The sequence below is a fragment of the Chiloscyllium plagiosum genome, chromosome 22 (assembly GCF_004010195.1).
Source record: "Chiloscyllium plagiosum isolate BGI_BamShark_2017 chromosome 22, ASM401019v2, whole genome shotgun sequence".
NCBI lineage: Eukaryota > Metazoa > Chordata > Chondrichthyes > Orectolobiformes > Hemiscylliidae > Chiloscyllium > Chiloscyllium plagiosum.
Window position 1 is genome coordinate 27,390,088 of NC_057731.1, and position 19,376 is coordinate 27,409,463.

The following is a 19,376-nucleotide window of genomic DNA, read 5'->3' on the forward strand; positions in this document are numbered from 1 at the left end:
TTATGACCCTTGTGGACCTGTACTTCAATTTCCTTCCTAGTGCTCGATAATCCCCAAACAGCTCCTCCACCCTAGCTTTGCCTATGTTGTTAGTCCCAACGTGGACCACAACAACTGGACCCTCCCCCTCCCACTCCAATATCCTTTCAAGCCGGTCAGAGATGTCCCGCACCCTGGCACCGGGTAGGCAACACACCATGCGAGAGTCCAGATCCGGCTTGCAAAGGATACCATCTGTCCCCCTAATTATAGAATCCCCTATAACAACTCCTTGGTGTCATTAGCAATTAGAAGTCTATCAATCTCTATCTTGAGTTTACTTAATGACTGAGGTTCTCCAGCCTTCTAAGGTAGAGGATTCCAAAGATTCACCACCCTCCAGGTAAAGAAATTTCTCCTCATCTCAATCTAAATGGTTTGCCTTTTATTCTGAGGCAGTATCTCCTGGGTTTGAGACCTCCTGGGTTTGAGGCAGTATCTCCTGGGAAACATCCTTTCTACTTCGCACCTGTCTATCTCTTTAAGTATTTTGTAAGTGCCTAGTAAATTAGTCTCAGTCTTCCAAACTCCAGAGAATACAGGCCCAGTCTGCTCAATTCCTCCTCATAGGGCAGTTCCAGCATCTCATGAATAAATCTGGTACACCTCAATGTAATCTCATTCAAGAGGATCAGAACTGTAAACAAGACTCCAGTCTCACCAGTATTCTATTCAACTGAGCAAGACTCCTTAACTCCTGCACTCAGATTCTATTGTGAGAAAGTCCAGCATTTGGTTTGCTTTTTGAATTGCTTGCTGCACGTGCATGCTAGTTTTCAGTGACCTATGAACAAGGACGTCTAGGTCTTTTTTGATGCCAGCATTTTCCAATCACTCCAATCTTTAATGCAATGTTAAGTACCTTTGTTTCTCCTACCAAAGTGGATAAACTCTCACATGTCAATGTTGTATTCCATCTGCTGTGCTCTGGTATAATCAGTCAGTCTAAATCCACCTGAAGCCTCATTGCATCCTCCTCACAGCTCAGATTCCCATCAGGTTTTGAATCATTTGCAAATTTAAAATATTTCACCTGGTCCCCAGATCCATATTATAGGTATAGATTATGAACAGCTGAGACCTGAACAGTGGGATACTCTGCCAACCTGAGAATGGCCTATTTATTCTTACTGGCTGCTTTCTGTGTGTTAACCAGTCTTTAATCATTGCTGGTACAATATCCCCAACCCCACCCACTTTCATTTTGTTTACCAACTTCCTATGTGAGATTTTATCAAAAATCTTCTGAAAGCATCATCAAAAATCTCCATCAGGTTAGTCAAACCTGATTTCCTCTTCATAAATCCAAGTCACATCTGTTCAATCAGACAATAATTTTCTAAATATCTAGCAAAAACATCTTTTAAAGTAGAATGTAGTATTTTCTCTACTACTGGTGTCAGGCTAATAGATCTATAATGTTTCCCCTCTCCCTCCTTTCTTTAACAGTTTGGTTAAGTTTTCAACCTTCCGATCTGCAGGCACCATTGCAAAATTAGCAGAATTTTTGAAAGATAATCACTAATGCATCTACTATCTCTCTAGGCATCTCCTTAAAGGTCATTGGGCCCAAGGATTTGTCCCATTAATTTCTACAATACTGTATTTTTACTAATACTAATTTCTTTCAGCTATACAATTGGTCACTGAAATTCTGGATCTTCATTATTTCAGGGAGGCTTCTTGTGCTTTCCTCTGTGAAGACAGACATAAAGTACTTATATCGCTTCTCTGCCATTTCTCTCGTCCTTATAAATTCATCTGTCTCTGACTATGATGGACCCACATTCGCCTTTGCTAATTGTGTTTTTTTTAATAGATATTTTTATTGGAAATTTAACATTTTTACAAGTTTACAAAAATAAACAAAATTCTCAAGTACAAACATTGATATACAACTAAATCTTAAATAAATAATAACCAAAATTTAAGAAAAAAATACCGAGAAAAAAAAACAAAACTCAACTAACTACTAATCTAACCTACAACTAACCAGAGTGTATAATTAAGGCTCTTACATTATTCAAATAAGAGAAAGAAAAGAAACCAACGGATAACACAGAAATTGTATTATTTTTACTTATCTACAGAGGCTTCTACAATCCGATTTATGTTTCTCGCCATTTGCATTCATCCTGTTCTCTGTTTTTGTAACAATTTCTTTGTCATCTTTACATAATTGTAAAATATTCCAAATCTTTAGACTTGCAACATTTTTGGGCAGTTTTATAAGGTTTCTCCTATAATTAACATGCCTTGCTATCCATGCCACTTTTGCATTTTCTGTCAAACTGGGAATCGTATAAAATCAAGCAAATGGTCTTCTTGCCACCTCCCCACTTATTTGTGACATTTCTGAAGTTTTACAGTTGGGAAACATCTGCTGTTCACCTGCCCTTTGGCCTTTTGAGGATTCCTCTGCCACTGTTATTTTACCTGTACTAGGGAGGCTGACATCATGTAAGAAACCCAGTCAGTTTAATTGCACAGGCAGGTGTCAAGCAAGGGAGGACAGTTGAGGGCTTTGTGGAGAACACCATTGCAAATCCTCTGGCCTGACCCCATGTATTATCTGATCCCTATTACACTTTCCCCTGGACTGAAGAACCCAGCCTCCCAACCACTTCACTCCCTCACTGAGGCCCCTAACTCCAGAATTACCAGGACTCCTCAGCATGATGTGACTGTCTATAGTATTGGCATTGGACTCTGCTCCCAGCTGGTGTTGTTAGTCTACAGAGTTTCTGATTGTCAATACCTTTCCTCCTGAGAAATGGACAGAAGTCTCACCATAAAGCAGTTAACCCTGCTTCCAGCATTAAATTGCTGTGGGCCAATCATCAGGATCATTGGTGGGCTCCCCATCCATCTATCTCTTAGTCGAGGATGCAAAGGTTGGTGCCCTGTAAATTCCAACCCTATAATTTGAGAAACAGTGAGAAAAGGACAGACCCATGATCAGGTACATGCAGAATGAATGGACAGAAATAAATACACACAGGAAATGGAGGTAATTGTTTGAGGTACAGTAAGCAAATACTTAAGTTACTGAAAGTAAAGGGGACCTGGGTTCAACTCCCGCCTTGGGCAGTTGTCTGTGTGGAGTTTGCAAATTCTCCCCGTTTCTGCATGGGTTTCCTCCGGGTGCTCCGGTTTCCTCCCACAATCCAAAGATGTGCATGCCAGGTGCATTGGCCATGCTAAATTGCCCATAGTGCAGGTACATTAATCAGGGGGAAATATAGGGTGGGGGAATGGGTCTGGGTGGGTTACTCTTCGGAGGATCAGTGTGGACTTGTTGGGCCGAAAGGCCTGTTTCGATTCTGTCAGGAATCTAATCTAATCTATAAAGGGATTAATAGAAAAGATATAGCAAACTTAAAGTAAAATGCACTTCAGAATTCTTAATGCACAGTACCAACTTGAATCTCCAGTATCTCATTAAGTATGTTGCATAACATCAAACAACAGTACAGTTGAGAAAGAAAAATCAAGATTCAATGCCCAGCATGTGCTGAAATAGCTGACCTCTGTCAAGATGGGACTGAGTGTGTTACAAACATTGTTACCATTCCTAGGCAAGTGAAAACCTAGCTGAGAACACAGACTTAATTAAAACAAGTTTTGTCAAACAGGTATATTCAAATAATTAAATATATATTTGCTGCATTGACAATGATATTGACAAATATTGGATATGGTATTAAGCAGCATGTGTGAAATGCTTTATTCCAATAATGGGATTTGAATGTACACTATGCATTATTCAATTATTTCTTCATACATTTGCTACATTTCACTTTTGATACACAGCCACCTCTTTGAGTGTCTGAAGCATTTCCTTGAAAGATGAGACAGAGACAGAAACTGGTGTCAACAAAAAAAGGCTTATCGTAAAAAAACATTTGTTGAAGTGGGTAGTTTACTGACTGCAGTGTAAATCTTGATGATTATAATTTGAACGAGACCCTTAGATATTGTTATCCAATCCTTAAAACCAGGGTGTTGCTGCAAAACGAAGGCATGAATGATTATTTGACACACTGTTATCTTCTTATAACAAACATAGGTCTGTACTTTTCAATTTATAGTTCTGAGCACCAAGCAGTTTAGTTCTTTGTAATCCACTTGATGTTAGCAATACTGATGAAGTGTGAGAAATGAAAGTCCTTTTGCTTAAAGATCCCAAAGAAGGATTATTGGAACCTGATCCATATGTTCAAGTAAGTGGCCTGAAAAAGATTAATTTTGATCTTTTTATGTTATATTTCTGTAATTCTTAAAATGTTATTATATAGAAATATTTATTCAAAGTAATACAGATTTTATTAATACCACCTTGTTGCAAATATCTTGATTAATCAATGTATATCTAATGTACTATTAGAGTAGGCATTTTTTGTGCAAGATTTTACTTGAATAACAACAGTGTAAGCTCCATTATGTAGTTTTATATGAAAAAGAGTCAGAATTTATACAGCACAATCTAATTTGAATTGTTTTTGTTATCAGGAATTTACTACACACGGCCTTCAAGGAACTTTAATTCCGGTTTTGTCATTTGAATTTATATCACTTCAGGAATTAACAAAAAAGGTAAAATTTCTAATAATTATTGATTTTGTGTTAGGTTTCAGGTACTAAAATGCCAGTGGTTTGAAATTATAACACAATACATACTAAAGTTGCCACATTGTGACAAGCAGAAGTTAGTATTGGGGTTTGTAAATTTGAAATGAAACGAAGAATTATTGTCTACATTTTGACAGGAAGAATAGAAAAGCTGAAATATTACATAACTTGGGAAAGACTGCAGAGAGGTGCAGTACAGAGAGATTTGGGGGCCCTAGTGTATGAATCGCTAACATCTAGCATTTGGTTTAGCAGATGATAAGGAAAGCAAATGGAATATTGATCTTTATTCCAAAGGGAATGGAATATAAAAATCTACTAAAACTACATAAAGCACTAGTCAAACACAGCTTAAATACTGTGAACAGTTTTGTTCTCCTTATCTAAGGAAAGATATACTGGCATTGGAATCAGTACACAGAAGACTCATTAGTTTGATCCTGGGTATGGAGAGATTCTTTTATGAGGAGAGATTCAATAGGTTGGGCTTGTACTCATTGAAGTGTAGAAGAATGAAAGGAGACCTTATTCAAATATATTAACTTATTATGGGGCTTGACACGGTAGATGTGGAGTGGTTGCTTCCCCTTGTGAGAGAGTTAAACTAAAGGATATAGTCTCAGAATAAGGGGTCATCCATTAGGACAGAGATGAGGAGGAATTTTTACTCTCTGAGGGTACTGAATCTGTGGAGTGCTCTCGACCCTGGTTTGATAAGTATATTCATGATATAGACAGTTTTCTTATTGTTAAGGGAAAAAAGGCCATTTGACCCAAGGTTTCTGTGACAACCAAGAAAAGCTATCCACTCTAACTCATGTTCGAGCTCTTGGTCCATAGCTCTGTAAATTACAGTGCCTCATGTACATGTCCAAGAATTTTGCAAGTGCAATGAGGCTTTTTTTTCTACTACCCTTTCTGGAAGTAAGTTTGAGGATCCCACCATGATTTAGTTGAAATAAAGTACTCCTAATTCCTCCTTTAATCCTTAAGCAAGTCACTTTAAACCTATGGTTTTTGGTTATTGACCTCTGCCGGCAGAAATAGGTCATAGAGTCATAGAGATGTACAGCATGGAAAGACCCTTTGGTCCAACCTATCCATGCCGACCAGATATCCCAACCCAATCTAGTCCCACCTGCCAGCACCTGGCCCATCTTCCTCAAAACCCTTCGTATTCATATACCCATCCAAATGCCTTTTAAATGTTGCAATTGTACCAGCCTCCACCATTTCCTCTGGCAGCTCATTCCATACACGTACCACCCTCTGCGTGAAAAGGTTGCCCCTTAGGTCTCTTTTATATCTTTCCCCTCTTATCCTAAACCTATGCCCTCTAGGTCTGGACTTCCCAACCCCAGGGCAAAGACTTTGTCTATTTATCCCATCCATGCCCCTCATAATTTTGTAAACCTCTATAAGGTCACCCCTTAGCCTCCAACCCTCCAAGGAAAACAGCCCCAGCCTGTTCAGCCTCTCCCCATAGTTCAAATCTTCCAACCCTGGCAACACCCTTGTAAATCTTTTCTGAACCCTTTCAAGTTTCACAATATCTTTCCAATAGGAAGGAGACCAGAATTGCACACAATATTCCAACAGTGTCCTAACCAATGTTCTGTACAGCCGCAACATGACCTCCCAACTCCTGTACTCAATACTCTGACTGATAAAAGAAAGCATACTAAATGACAGTAGACAATAGGTGTAGGAGTAGGCCATTCTGCCCTTCAAGCCAGCACCACCATTCATTATGATCATGGCTGATCAACCTCAATCAGTATCCTGTTCCTGCCTTATCCCCATAACCCTTGATTCCACTATCTTTAAGAGCTCTATCCAACTCTTTCTTGAAAGTATCCAGAGACTTGGCCTCCACAGCCTTCCGGGACAGAGCATTCCACACACCGACCACTCTCTGGGTGAAGAAGTTTCTCCTCAACTCTGTTCTAAATAGCCTACCCTTTATTTTTAAACTGTGTCCTCTGGTTCGGGACTCACCCATCAGCGGAAACATGCTTCCTGCCTCCAGAGTGTCCAATCCTTTAATAATCTTATACGTCTCAATCAGATCCCCTCTCAACCTTCTAAACTCAAGGGTATACAAGCCCAGTCACTCCAATCTTTTAACATAAGATAGTCCCACCTTTCTGGGAATTGACCTCGTGAACCTACACTGCACTCCCTCAATAGCCAGAATTTCCTCAAATTTGGAGACCAAAACTGCACACAACATTCCAGGTGCGGTTTCACCAGGGCCCTGTACAGCTGCAGAAGAACCTCTTTGCTTTTATACTCAATTCCTCTTGTTATGAAGGCCAGCATGCCATTAGCTTTCTTTACTGCCAGCTGTACCTGCATGCTTGCTTTCATTGACTGATGTACAAGACACTTAGATCTCGTTGTACTGCCCCTTTACCTAACTTGACTCCAATTAGGTAGTAATCTGCCTTCCTGTTCTTGCCACCAAAGTGGATAACCACACATTTATCCACAATAAACTGCATCCGCCATGCATTTGTCCACTCACCTAGCCTGTCCAGGTCACCCTGTAATCTCCTAACATCCTCCTCACATTTCACCCTGCGACCCATCTTTTTATCATCAGCAAATTTGCTAATATTACTTTTAATATCATCATCTATATCATTAATATATGTTGTAAAAAGCTGCGGTCCCAGCACTGATCCCTGCGGTACCCACTGGTCACCGCCTGCCATTCCGAAAGGGAGCCGTTTATCACTACTGTTTGTTTCCTGTCAGCCAACCAATTTTCAATCCAAGTCAGTATTTTTCCTCCAATACCATGCACCCTAATTTTGCTCACTAACCTCCTATGTGGAACTTCATCAAAGGCTTTCTGAAAGTCCAGGTACACTACATCTACTGGATCTCCCTTGTCCATCTTCAAAGTTACATCCTCAAAAAATTCCAGGAGATTAGTCAAGCATGATTTCCCCTTTATAAATCCATGCTGACTCTGACCTATCCTGTTACTGCTAACCTGATATGTCGTAATTTCATCCTTTATAATTGACTCCAGCAACTTTCCCACCACTGAGGTCAGACTAACTGGTCTACAATTCCTTGCTTTCTCTCTCCCTCCTTTCTTAAAAAGTGGGACAACATTAGCCACCCTCCAATCCGCAGGAACTGATCGTGAATCTATAGAACATTGGAAAATGATCACCAATGCATCCACGATTTCTAGAGCCACCTCCTTCAGTACCCTGGGATGTAGACCATCAGGTCCCAGGGACCTATCAGCCTTCAGACCTAACAGTCTCTCCAAGACCATTTCCTGGAAATATAAATTCCCTTAAGTTCAGGTCCTTCAGCCACTATTACCTCTGGGAGATTGCTTGTGTCTTCCCCAGTGAACACAGATCTGAAGTACCAATTCAACTGTTCTGCCATTTCTTTGTTCCCTGTAATATATTCACCCGTTTCTGTCTTCAAGGGCCCAATTTTAGTCTTAAAATGCCTTCTTCACTATCCTATCTACCTGCAACTCCACTTTCAAGGAGCTATGAACCTGCACTCCAAGATCTCTTTGTTCAGCAACAGTCCCTAGGACCTTACCATTAAGTGTATAAGTCCTGCTAAGATTTGCTTTCCCAAAATGCAGCACCTCGCATTTATCTGAATTAAACTCCATCTACCATTTCTCGGCGCATTGGCACATCTAATCAAGATCCTGTTGTAATCTGAGGTAACCTTCTTCGCTGTCCACTATACCTCCAATTTTGGTGTCATCTGCAAACTTACTAATTGTACCTCTTATGCTCGCATCCAAATCATTTATGTAAATGACAAAAAGTAGAGGACCCAGCATCGATCCTTGTGGCACTCCACTGGTCCCAGGCCTCCAGTCTGAAAAACAACCTTCCACCACCACCCTCTGTCTTCTACCTTGGAGGCAGTCCTGTATCCAAATGGCTATTTCTCCCTTTATTCCGTGAGATCTAACCTTGCTAACCAGCCTCCCATAGGAACCTTGTCAAACGCCTCACTGAAGTCCATATAGATCACGTCTACCACTCTGCCCTCATCAATCCTCTTTGTTACTTCATCGAATAACTCAATCAAGTTTGTGAGACATGATTTCCCACGCACAAAACCATGTTGACTATCCCTAATCAGTCCTTGCCTTTCCAAATACATCTACATCCTATCCACCAGGATTCCCTCCAACAAATTGCCCACCACCGAAGTCATGCTCACTGGTCTATAGTTCCCTGACTTGTCCTTACTACCCTTCTTAAAGAGTGGCACCACACTAGCCAACCTTCAGTCTTTCGGCACCTCACCTGTGACTATCGATGATACAAATATCTCAGTGAGTGGCCCAGCAATAACTTCTCTGGCTTCCCACAGAATTGTAGGGTACACCTGATCAGGTCCTGGGGATTTATCCACCTTTATGCGTTTCAAGCCATCCAGCACTTCCTCCACTGTCATATGGACATTTTGCAAAGTGTCACCATTTATTTATCATTCCTTATCATTCACTTTATCTAGGCTCCTCATAATTTTATCTGATGCTCTCCTCAGCCTCATCTGTTTAAACAAAGCAACTTGAGTGTTTCTAATACTCTCCTCAGCCTCATCAGTTTAAACAGAACAACTTAATCTTTCCACATCATTAAAAAGCACCATACTGGCAACATCTTTGTAAACCTTCACCTGCCCTCTCTGGATCCCCAAAACTGTACCAGCTCTCTAATTAGTGTTTTATACAGTTCAAACATAATCTCCCTGTCCTTGTTCTGTAGGCCAGTAAAGGAACATTTTCTGTATATTTTCTGCAAACTGTGCCCAACTATTTAATTAGTCGATATGCAATGAACAAAATACCTTGAGGTCTGGATTGTTGAGTATTGTACAGAAATGTACCTGATTCCTGTGAGTGCTGAGTTACATTTGCATTCTGCAAAATAACATGGTTGTGTCAATGCATTTTCCAGTGCAAAAAATCTATTTTTGAAGACTATAACATTTTAAAATGTATCAAAGTAATAACAATTTTCTATGAAATATATTAATTGTATTTATATTTATATTTGTTTTCATTCTTTTTGATAATGTACAGTGCTGTACATTTTACATCAAGTTTGAACAATACCTTAGTCTCTAGTCACATTTTGCTAATCGGGATTCCAGATGACCTAATTGCATTTCTGATTTTTAAATATAAAATGAGTACTAGATGTCATTGTTATGCATATCAGTGTCATACCCATTCTCACAATATACTTTTGTGTATTTTTACATTTTTGTTAATTTGTTGTCAATATAATATGAAAAAATACACTATTTTTGCTCAGTTCTGTAATGAGGAAGAAGATAATTCTTTGTCATTTTATCACGAACTAATAAAGTTCTTTGCATTCTTCCTTTCCTTACATGACTGCTGTACAGCCTTGGTTACTGAATGGTACAGACATTACTTATGTAAACATGTATATGACATACACTCATCCGTGGAGAGAAAGCAAGTTAATGTTTTGAGTCCAGATGACTGCATCAGAGCTCTTTCTTAGCTTGCTTTCTTTCCATGATTGCTGCCTGACGCTCTGTGATTTCTACCATTTTTTGTTTTCAGTACAAATTCCAGTATCTGCAGTAATTTGCTCACACTCTTACCTGTATTGTGCAAGTTGAGTCATAGAATGTCTACATTGAGGAAGCAAACCATTCTGGCCCATCTAGTCCACATCGACTCCCCCGAAGAACATCCCACCTAGATCAATCACCAGAACTTACTCTTGTAACACTGCATTTCCCATGGTTAATCCACCTAACCTACACATCCCTGGACACTATGGGGCAACTTAACATGGCCAATCCACCTAATCCGCACATCTGTGGACAGTAGGAGGAAACTGGAGTGCCCAGAGGAAAGCTACACGAAACTGGGAGAATGTACAAACTCCACACAGTCACCTGAGGGTTAAATCAAACCTGGGTCCCTCGTGCTTTGAGGCAACAGTGCTAACCACTGAGCCACTGTTTCTTTTATCCTAAAGTTAGTACATGTACCAAAATGGTGTCAACTGTAATTCAGAATTGTGGCACAGCAATATACAGGGAGAGATATTAATCTGTTACTGGGATTATGTAAATTACATTTTTGCTTAAGTTAAATTTGTACTATTTTTGAAAAATCCAGAAACACATCTTAAGGTGGTCTATTATTAAAAATATTCTGTGGCTCCATGAGGTAGTGAGTCTTTGGTTTCATGCTAGCGAGTTAACAGATTTGAACAGTAATAGTGGGCGTGCATCATCATTTGTCACTGGTCCATTGTCAGGTTCTACCTTCCTCTTAATTCCACCTACAATGAGAGGATATTGGGTAGCCCCTCGCCACAACCTCATCCACCCTCTCCTCCCTCCTCCCCCTCCTCTTTCCCCAATTCCTTCTCTCTTGCCATACTATGTCTTTCCCACCTCCTTCAACTCCTCTCTCCCCCCCACTTCTCTTTCACCATCACTCACTTTCCGCAATCTGTAATTGCCTTTGAGAAGGTGGTAATGAATTGCCTGTCATTATTGTGCTGAAGTACACCTACAATTCTGTTAGGGAGGGAACTCGAGGATTTTGTCCCAGCAACACTGAAGATATAGCACTATATTTCCAAGTCTGGACGGTGTGTGATTTGTTTTCCATCACCCCCTACCCCCTCCTTCCAAGAACAATATAGAGAAGCTCATCAATTCCTTAGTCATAAAGATTGATGCTCCAATTAATTGCTACCATTGGCTTCCCTCCATTTCCCTAGCACACTAAGCTGAAACTCTCCGCTCATAGTCCTAAACAAATATCTCTCTCTAGTTTCCATGGCTAACATTACATAGTCATTACAGCAAAGATATTTCACGTTATCCGTGTTTGTGCTTTACAACAACCTTTTCTCATTCCTCTTAATCAAACTTGTATCAAAATATTTTTCTATTCCTTGTTCCCCCACCTGTGTTTATATAAATACAGCTGTGCTATTCATTTCAACTGCTCTATTTTATTGAATTTCACTTTGAGTATAGAGTTAGTCTGACGTCAGTGGTAAAAAGATTATTAAAAAAAATTCTGAAAGACAGCATTAATCAATATTTGAAAGACAGGCATTGCTCAGGGATAGTCAGCATGAATTTGTTAGTGGGAGATCCTGTCTGAGGAATTTACTTGAATTTTGTGAAAAGGTGACTAAGTACGTTGATGAGGGTAGCGCAGTTGAGGTGGTTTACATAGACTTCTGTCATGCCTTTAACAAGGTCCCATTTGGAAAGCTGGTGTAGAAGCTGAGAGCTCATGGAATCCAAAGCAAGTTGGCATCCAAAATTGGCATACAAACAGGAGGCAAATAGTGATGATGGAGGCTTGGTTTGGTTATTGGAAGTCTGTGACCAAACGTGTACCACAGCATTTGGTGCTAGGACCCTGACTGCTTGTTATTTACATTAACAACTTTGATGTGAATTTAGAAGGTACAGTTAGTGAGTTTACAGATGACATGAAAATTGTTGGTGTTGTTGATAGTGAGGGGGGTGGACTCAGGCTGCAGTCTGGTATTGATCAACTGCTAAATTGAGCAGAGCAATAGCAGATGCAGTTTAATCCTGACACATGCGAGGTGATGCATTTTGGAAGCTGTAATAAGGAAAGGATATACACAATGAATCATAGGTCCCTAGGGTGTATTAAGGAACAAACTGGCCTTGGTGTACAAGTCTTTAGATCTCTAAAGATGTCAGCACAGGTAGACACGGTGATGAAGAAGGCATGCAAGATGGTTGCCTTCATTAGCTGAAGCTGAAAAATGTGTTGCTGGAAAAGTTGCCTGACCTGCTGCGCTTTTCCAGCAACACATTTTTCAGCTCTGATCTCCAGCATCTGCAGTCCTCACTTTCTCCTAGTTTTTTCATTAGCTGAAGCACAGAATATTGAAGCAGGGAAGTCTTGTTACAATGTAGGACAATAGTTAGGTCACACATGAAATACTGTGTGCATTTCTGGTCACCACACTATCAGAAGGAAATGATTGCATTGGAGAGCGCACAGAGGAGATTCACCAGAATGTTGCCTGGGGTGAGCTGAGTTTGTTTTCCTTGGAGCAAAGGATGCTGAGGTGGAATCTGATTGAGGTTTGGATAGAGTAGATCGTGTTAATCTCCTTTCCTGTGGCAGATGTGTCTAAGACCAGAGGATATAAATTTAGTTGGACTGAAGGGTTTGTTTCCATCCTGTACATAAGTGAGATTCAGTGCATAAAAGAAGTTGAGAGTTTTAGTACAATAATAGTTTGAATAGTCAATTCAAATAATTGTCAAATTCACATAAGGATTATAACATCACCATATTGTAACAGCTATTTGAATTGTACTTCCTGTGTTCTGTACAGGACTACATTTTGTAAAGAAATACATTTATGAAGATGTGGGTGTACTGAAACGTTAAGAAAGTTAAAAGCTAGCAGAACTACCTGACAGCATCAAGTGTTCTGAACAAGATATAATGTAACCTTTTGGTCCAGCAGCTAGTGTAGCTGGTTGCCTGGAGACTAAAGCTATTTTGAATTAGGCCAATCAGTTTAAATTATACCCCCAAAAAAACCAAACTCCAATCAAGTTTGGACTCAGTATATTGACAATATTAGAAGCCAATGACACAATCCAATGCTTTGGGGGTATAAGACTGAGAAAAACTGAAAAGTTGGAGGAGAACTGCCAAAAGACTAACAGGTGTAGGCTGCTAATAAGAACTCTCTGAGAGGTACCTGTCTAGAGAAGGAGTTTGCACAGAAAGAAAAACATTGATACCGACCTGGAGAGCAAATCTACAGAGGAAGATAAAAAGAGAAGATTTGATGGCTGCCTGGTTTTGAAATTTGAGTTTTTTGGTAAATCTTAATCAGGAGTTTTATTGGACTGGTATTATAGAAGGGAAAGTAAAAGATAGGAAGGAGTTGTAAATACTTATTTGTTAATTATTCTCTGTTATACTTTAAGAAATAAAGTTGTTAGTTTTACTTTAACTAGCTCTTCGCCCCTCGAATTTTCACAGATTACTGCATGGGATAAATCTTTTGTGTTGCAGGTTTAAATTAATCAGGGTGGTTTACCCAGTGACGTAACAAGCCTATGAACTAAAACTGGTTTTGTAGAAGATGACGAGGCAGAGACTAATTAAAATTGTAAATTTAGTGCACAAAGAGGCAAGCACATCCACGTAATATGTTTCTCATAAGCAATTAATTGTACAGTAACACTGTTTCATTCTAATCTGCATGTAGCTTTCACATCCTGAAGTTTATGGTGGTCTGATATTTACCAGTCCCAGAGCTGGTGAGGCGGTGACATTATGTTTGGGTGAAAAGGCTTTTAGAGAAGGTAAGTGATTAATAAATTGTATCAGTAGTTTTTAATAACTTTAAATTGTTCTAAGACAATACCTTCCACAAATCAAGTGAGGTAATACACAATTTGCATATTCTTTCTTGCATGTATTTTACCTTATTTTGTTAATGGTTTTGATTTTCTGTGAATAGTAACTCATTCCACTCAGCCACCCCACATGGAACAATAGAAAGCATCATGAAAGATTCAAAGCACTAGCAATCCTATCATCTGTTCAAAGTTATGTTTTAGAAAAGCATTAAATAGTTTACTCAAAAGATTTGTATAATGCTACCAGGCATAGGGACTTTGGTTATCTAAAGAAAGTGGAGAAGTTGTGTTGTTGTCCTTACAGCAGAGACAGTCAAGAAAAGATTTAATGTAGGTTTTCAAAGTTATTCAGAACTCCTAAAATGATTTTGCTGCAGATCCTAAATCCTTTTGTATTTTACTTTTTATTTTAAGAAAATATGGATTCTACAGGTTTAATTCCAATCAGTTTTATATGAATACCTTGACCACATAGATTACAGTTCTCCAAGAAAAAGACCTTCTTTGGAGCAACTTTGTAGCCAACAATGCTCAAATCCTAAACATGAGTAGAACCAGAGAGTATTAAAGTACAGAGGGAGGCCTACAGTGTGTTATGCCTTTGAGAGCTCTTGAAAAAGAGTAGCAATAGACCACGTCCCTGCTCTTTCTGTTACAATGCTGGCACTTTAAAAAGTTTATTTTGTCCTTGGTTTTTTAGAAGAGAGGTCATAGACTCAGAGGTGCCAAGCAGTCTAGGGAGTTTAACAGTTTGCAATGGAACGGGAGTGGCTAGTTCTCCCAGTTCAGATTTTGTCTAGTTTTCTACACTGTGGTAGCCAAGATATTGGAGTCCAGAAGAGTTGCAGGCTTCAGTAAAGGATTCCTTTGAATTTCTCTGAAATCTCTCTCTGGACGTTGTTCCCTCCTGCCTGTAAGAATCTGTGTTTGAATTTACCTTTTTGCGAAGGGGTATGTGTATGGGATGTTACTGTATTGGAACAGTTAATTAGTTAAGTTACTGTACTGGGTCAGTTAAGTTTTTCAGTAGTTAAGTTATTCTAAATTCTACTTTCCTTTTTTGTGTTTCAATGATAGTGTTTAAATTCTGTTTTGCTTAAAGCCAAGTGGTTTAACCAGTTGCATCACACCTGGAACACCCACATCACATCTACCTTTAAAATAAGAAAATGTTAGGGTCTAGGCTTCCTTCTTAAAATATTTTGAGGGGGTCTGGCCTGGTCCATAACACTTCCCATAAGCTTTTCTTTCCCCATCAGGTATTCATCCAGTTCTCCTTAAAGTTATTATTGTGTCTGTTTTCACCACCTTTTAAAATAATGTATTCTGTATCATGACAACTTGCTGCATAATTTAAAAAATCCTCGTGGTTTGTTGTTCTTTTCCTATCACTTTAAGACTGCAACCTCTAGTTACTGACCCTTGTTCCACGGGAAGCAGTTTCTCTTAAGTTACACAAGTAAAACCATGCTTAATTTTGGAAACCTCTAATCTATCGTTACTTTCCTTTCTTCTAAGGAGAACAAGCCCAATTAGGTTGATTTAATTTTGTTGAATCAATAATGAAGAATTTCTGGAAGATTCAAGACTATTGATATTTACAACTATTTTCAATGAATTAATGAACATACTGTATTATTAAGGGATTAAAAGAAAATGCACCAAATAAAAGAATCTGAAATAGAAAGAAAATATTGGAAATGTGCATTTACTGGGGATTTAAAAATTAACACTTCAGGGTGATTCTTCATCAGTACTGGTTTTGCCTATGTCATGTTTTTATATTTTGAATATTACTTGGTTTACATTAGAATATATCAACCTTGTCTCTGAAAACCACAGAAAATGGAGCCAGAAAATGAAATCAAACAATTTTCTTCTTTGTTTTAAACAATAAATTTCAGTTAGAGTAGTCATTTCTGTTTGTTTTTAGTTCAGATGTCCATCATGTGCAATTCTTTGTTTTATTAGCTCATGATGGTCGTTTGCTATTAAAATTGCTCAGTTTGTTATTAGAGAAAGTATTGCAATCATCATTATAGACTGGATTACGTAGTAGTGATTAATGTCATTACTGCTTTGAAATTGACAGCAACTTTTGGAATATCAACACATGCAATTAAATGTGAAAATCTAGAAATGATCGTATGTTCAAAATGTGTGATAGTGAACCTATAAAAATCCTTTAGTTGTATTTTATTAAATGAATTGTAACTAGGATTTTAATGCTATAACAAATTAATAATTACTGCTAAGTATCCCTGAAAGAGTTATTTTATATTTGAGTATTGCTGAAAAAAGGCACATTTTTGAAGCACTCATCTTGCACCCATCTGGACTTTTCACAAGAGTACAAATATTTTTTAGCATTGCAGAATCACAATTGGACAACATTTGCAGGAGAATCCTGAATGTGCAAAGATTTACTCTTAACGGCCCATTTACAATTGTTAGTCAGGCTTATAGTGTGGCACACTTGTGTGTTCTAGAAGCTCCATATATCAATACACAAGGCCCTGTTATTTGCAGTCAGAAGAAACATGAAACATGCCTGTTGCAAATCTACAAAATAGGTGACAACCAGTTATTGATTGTCCAATCAGAGTTAATCTGCCTTGTTTAAACTTTGAGTAAAGCCTAATAGCTACCTGTCAATCATCATTAACTGGTGAAATCTCATATGGCAATGCCTCTTCAAATCAGAGGCCACTTGCTAACTGGCTGGGGCTTAGGTAACTTGATTTCACAAGCTGTTGTTTTTATGTGTGAGCAGCTCCTGGCCTACATAATGCTTCTCTCGTGCTGTGTAAATCTTGGTATCCCCCTTGAACTGGTAAAGTTGTGAATTGACACAATGAGTGCAATACAAAAAACTTGGACAAATGTGTCTTTTTTCAACAAAACACAAATTCTTTTCTACTAAAAAAAACTAATTAAATGCTTAAATATCAAATTTATTTAATATGAGAAATTCCATATAATGTTAAAATTTTAAAAAGGTACAAAGTTTTAGCTTTTACCTTAATCCAATGTACGTAACCAAACCATTTATTTGCAGTCTGGAAAGTATGAATTGCTTCACTGCTGACTGCAAAATCTAGTCTGCTGTAATCTGGAGTAAAGAATGAAGTATGAAGTACCATAATCTTACATCTCTGGGTTGGAAAAGAATGATAATTGTTTTTATGCTTAAAGATTATTATACAATGAAATGATTTTGGATCCAACGAGTAGTACATACTTTATATATACACATATTTTGAAGCATACTATAACAAATTCTACTATAATAAATATATTCACTGATTTTTTTTCATTGATTTGAATTCTTAGATTTAGTAATGATTAGGAAGACTGTTGACGTAAACATAGAATGTTGTATCAAAAACCTTAACGTATTTCATCATGTTTCCAAATCTCCATTTTTATTTATAATAGAATGGAATAATAACTTCTTAAAAGACAAGTGGAATGAAAAATCTGTCTATGTTGTAGGAAAATCTACAGCCAATTTGGGTAAGAAAACTTAGTTTTGTGCACAATCAGCTCTTCTATAACACAACCATTGTGTTCTTGTGCAAACCTGCATTATAGAAAATTGTGCTTTAGAAACAATGTTTAATGTGTTGGCAATGTGATCGTGTTACAATCAACACATGTTTTAAAAGTTCAAGCTTTAGAAATAACGTCCCCGATTCATCAATTGTGTTACAGTGAATTTGCGTTGATGAAACGTGCATTGTAGCAGAATGGCCTGTAAATCGTATATGTATGTGCACTAATAGTCAGAGCAAATAAGCAAATATAATTAATCAGAGTATTGTGGTAAATTTGCATATTGTGAAAGTGAACTTTAAGTGGCTATCCCTGACCTTGCAAATTGTAATGCCAATTAAGAGTACTGCTGAAAGTTGAAATACTAGGCAATCTACCAAATTTTCGCAGGATGAGGATATGGAGCTTGAGAATGAACTTTTAGACTGGATAGAAAATTAAGAAATGGTGAGACCACTTCAAGATTGGGCATGTGGGAAGAGGCATGGTGTCAGGAAAGGGCTGAGGTTTTTCAAAATGTCAGAGGTCTATTAAGGAGCAGTTGGGAAAAATTAAGATAATGGAAGGATATTTGAACAGGAAGCATCAGGGCTTACATTATGCAGGTTAATTGCATCTTGATCTTTTTAAAATAATTCCTTACACATAAAATGCTTATGTTAGTTCAAAAAGAGCTTATTTTTATATCTACTGTAATGAATCATCTAATAACAATAAGCTGCGTAGGTCCTAAGCTCTGAAATTCACGATCTTATGGAAAAGTCAAACACCATGTTACAGTATAAGGTGAATGGCAAAATACAAATGGCAACATCAGGCATATCTTTTATACACAGCATGTTAGATTTTGGGATGCAATGCCTGATAGTGCAGTGGAGGCAGATTGAACCATGGTTTTCAAAAGGAAATTGAATAAAAATGAAGAGAAAGAAATTGCAAGGCCATGGAAGAAGGAGAGGAGTGGATTAAGCTGAATTGCTCTTGCTGAAAACACAGTGGGCTAATTGGCCTATTGTACTCGTCATTCTAACAGCTCCATTTTTTTTATTTCCTTTGTTTAAAACAGTTCTTAAAACCTCCCTCTTTGACCTAAGTCTTTCTACCCTAATATCTGCTCATGTGACTTAAAGTCAAATATTGTTTTAACCCATGACATGCCCTTGAGGCATTTTATTTCATTAAAGACATGATATAGCTTGCTATGATACCCTGCTTTGGGGACGGATCCCTTTTTCCCTTTCGCTGGTCCCTGGAGGGTTTCTTATATTTAGGCATTTTTATTACTCCAGTATTTGGTAATTGTATAAGGCTAATTTTGTGTATTTATTGGAAAGGATAAGGCAGGACCTCCAGCGATGGGGAGACCTACCAATTTCCTGGTTGGGTAGAATAGCACTAATCAAAATGAATGTCCTGCCCCGTCTCCCATATCCTATGAGAATACTTCCGGTGATGCTGCCGAGGACGGCTTTATGTAAATTATACGGCTGGCTGAGTTCCTTTATCTGGAATCATAGGCGGCCCCTCATTAAGCTAAATACAATCAAGGCTTGGAATATAATGCGGCAAAATGAGGGTAATTCACATAAAACACCCCCCTACGCACCGATAGTGGGAGCATGGGGATTCCAACCGGGGTTAACAGATGCCACTTTTAAACTCTGGAAATCCAGGGGTATCTCATGTTTAGGGGATCTATTTAAAGA

At 38.3% G+C, this 19,376-nt stretch overlaps 1 protein-coding gene across 2 annotated transcripts in view; it reads left to right on the forward strand.

Annotated features, from left to right (window-relative positions):
• The window catches only part of uros (uroporphyrinogen III synthase), a 58,814-nt gene that overhangs the window by 12,697 nt on the left and 26,741 nt on the right, over positions 1 to 19,376 (forward strand). For both annotated transcript variants that reach the window (XM_043712630.1, XM_043712629.1), the window contains exons 2-5: positions 4,131 to 4,262; positions 4,552 to 4,635; positions 13,962 to 14,058; positions 17,554 to 17,631. In XM_043712630.1, coding sequence (XP_043568565.1) covers positions 4,200 to 4,262; positions 4,552 to 4,635; positions 13,962 to 14,058; positions 17,554 to 17,631 — 322 coding nt within the window. In that variant the 5' untranslated portion in view covers positions 4,131 to 4,199. The remainder of the gene's footprint in view (positions 1 to 4,130; positions 4,263 to 4,551; positions 4,636 to 13,961; positions 14,059 to 17,553; positions 17,632 to 19,376) is intronic.